The sequence below is a fragment of the Penaeus chinensis genome, chromosome 31 (assembly GCF_019202785.1).
Source record: "Penaeus chinensis breed Huanghai No. 1 chromosome 31, ASM1920278v2, whole genome shotgun sequence".
NCBI classification, from domain to species: domain Eukaryota; kingdom Metazoa; phylum Arthropoda; class Malacostraca; order Decapoda; family Penaeidae; genus Penaeus; species Penaeus chinensis.
In genome coordinates, this window is record NC_061849.1 from 15,084,328 (window position 1) to 15,086,827 (window position 2,500).

At 49.0% G+C, this 2,500-nt stretch overlaps 1 protein-coding gene across 1 annotated transcript in view; it reads right to left on the reverse strand.

Annotated features, from left to right (window-relative positions):
- Nucleotides 1-2,500, reverse strand: part of LOC125042059 (cortactin-binding protein 2-like) — a 21,090-nt gene that overhangs the window by 7,853 nt on the left and 10,737 nt on the right. Inside the window, exons 5-6 of the mRNA XM_047637521.1 lie at nucleotides 2,106-2,249; nucleotides 1,060-1,286 (exon numbers count right to left, since the gene is read on the reverse strand). Coding sequence (XP_047493477.1) covers nucleotides 1,060-1,286; nucleotides 2,106-2,249 — 371 coding nt within the window. The remainder of the gene's footprint in view (nucleotides 1-1,059; nucleotides 1,287-2,105; nucleotides 2,250-2,500) is intronic.

Consider the following 2,500-nt stretch of genomic DNA (forward strand, 5'->3'; position numbering starts at 1 on the left):
ATGTTATAGAACTAATAATCTTAGGGGAAACGACCCTAATGTCCAATAACATCGAGCCAAATATTTTCATACAAAAGGTTATTATAATTATTCTCGGAGGTCGTGATTTTCTCTCGAAATGCTGGGCCTGTTTTGGTAGCAAGATGCAATAGTATTTGTTTATTGCTTTTGTTTTTTGGATGTGTAAGGAAACGTCTTTTCATTTTATTCAGCTGTAAAAGCCCTAAGAGACAGGGAGAAGGAGAGGGAGAGGGAGAGAGGGTGGGAGAGGGAACGAGAGGAGAGGGAGGGAGAAGGAGAGGGAGAGAGGAATGGAGGGAGAGAGGAATGGAGGGAGAGAGGATAGGGAGAGAAGGGGAGAGGGATAGAAGGGGAGAGGGAGAGAAGAAGAGAGGGAGAGGGAGAGGGAGAGGGAGAGAGAGAGAGAGAGAGAGAGAGAGAGAGAGAGAGAGAGAGAGAGAGAGAGAGAGAGAGAGAGAGAGAGAGAGAGAGAGAGAGAGAGAGGGGGGGAGGGAGGGAGGGAGAGAGAGAGAGAGAGAGAGAGAGAGAGAGAGAGAGAGAGAGAGAGAGAGAGAGAGAGAGAGAGAGAGAGAGAGAGAGAGAGAGAGAGAGAGAGAAATATAAAGATAAAGAGAAAGAGTAAGAGATAGAGAAAAAGAAAGAGATAGAGAAAGAAAGATAAAGAAAAAGAGAAAAAGAGAGAAAGAGAAAGAGAAAGCGAAAGAGAAAGAGAGAGAAAGAAAGATAAAGAAAAAGAGAAAAAGAGAGAAAGAGAAAGCGAAAGAGAAAGAGAGAGACAGGCAGACAGACAGAGATCCTATTCTAAAGCTACAGGTCAGTCGTCCATTAGTATTTGAGAAAGCCAGAGGGTGAATCCTGGTCTCTCCAAAAGATTGGAAGACTCTGACCTTGTCCTTGAATTATCGACTGTTCTTCGTCCGAACCTTTCTTGTTCCCTTGCCCCCCCCCCCCCTCTATTCACCTCTATTGCCCCCTACCCCTATCCCCCCCCCCCACCCCGCCCGTCGCCCCACCCCCTTCCCAGCAATCCATCCTGACCTTGTGCTTGATCCACGACTCCTTGTTGTCAGGCTGCCCCAGGGCGTTGAGGGACGAGCTCGAGTGGGACTTGAGATCGGGGTCGCTCGTCCACCGGTCCCGGATGTGGCTGGAGCACGACTTCTGCACGCTGTCGATCAGCTCGGAGCACACGTGGCGTCCCGTGTAGCGCGCCCACTCCACCGCGCACAGCCCACGCCCGAAGTCCCGCAGGTGAGGAGACGCGCCTGTGGGAGGAGGACCTGGTTAGCTGGGCTTGTGTGAGAAAGGGGAAGGATGAGGCGAGGTCTTGATGAGCCGAGGGAAAAACACAATAATGGCGATCGAGTAGATGAAGAAGGTAGGTCTAAAAATGCGTAGGGCAACGGACATGCTTATGGTATCAGAAATGCGTACGGCAACAGAAACAGGGTATGGCAACAGGGACGCGTTTATGCAACAGGACGTATGGACGGCAGGGATGGCAGAGGTGCGTGACACGGGTGGCGCGGAATGACAAGAACGCTGGCGGAATTGGACGCTTATCAAGCAGGCAAGATTTCCTATGGTAATGTAATCACGCGATCCTGTTTTCGGGACGAGAATGATCAAATAATAGAGCGTAATTGGAAGCTGGATCGGGGGAAGGGGGGGGGGGGAAGTTGTAAGGCGGAGGGAGATAGAGAGGGAGGGAGGGAAGGAGGGAGATAGAGAGGGAGTGGGGAGGGAGATAGAGAGGGAGGGAGGTAGGGAGATAGAGAGGGAGTGGGGAGGGAGATAGAGAGCGAGGGAGGTAGGGTAAGAGAGGGGGAGAGAGGGCAGAGGTCGTGATTACAGATTAGTCCACCTGAGACAACAAACAACAACATCACCCGAACAACATGTATTGACTGGAACAAAGGGGCGCTAATTGCAAATAATCAACGGAGCAACGAAAAGGGCAACATGCTTCCTTCTCCCGCACCAAAAAAAAAACAGAATAAAGGAGACGAGGAATTCGTATCATCATCCCAAAACAAAACAAACCAATCAGACAAGCAAATAAAACAAAGGAAAACTGCCCTTACCTGCAAACAGAAGGATCTTGGCTATCTTGGTCCGCCCTTGCAGCGCCGCCTTCATGAGGGGCGTGAAGCCGAGGGCGTTGCGGGCGTCCAGGTCCACGCTGCGGTTGCACTTGTTGACCAGGTGCGACACCACCTCCGTGTGGCCTGAGGGGGGGGGGGGGATTAGTGGTTAAGGTATTTAAACAAGACTATGTACCGTATATAGGTGCATGTGTATATGTATATGTGTGTGTGTATATATATATATATATATATATATATATATATATATATATATATATATATATATATATATATATACATATGCATATCATATATATATACATATTAATGCACACACACACACACACACACATACACACATCTCTCTCTCTCTCTCTCTCTCTCTCTCTCTC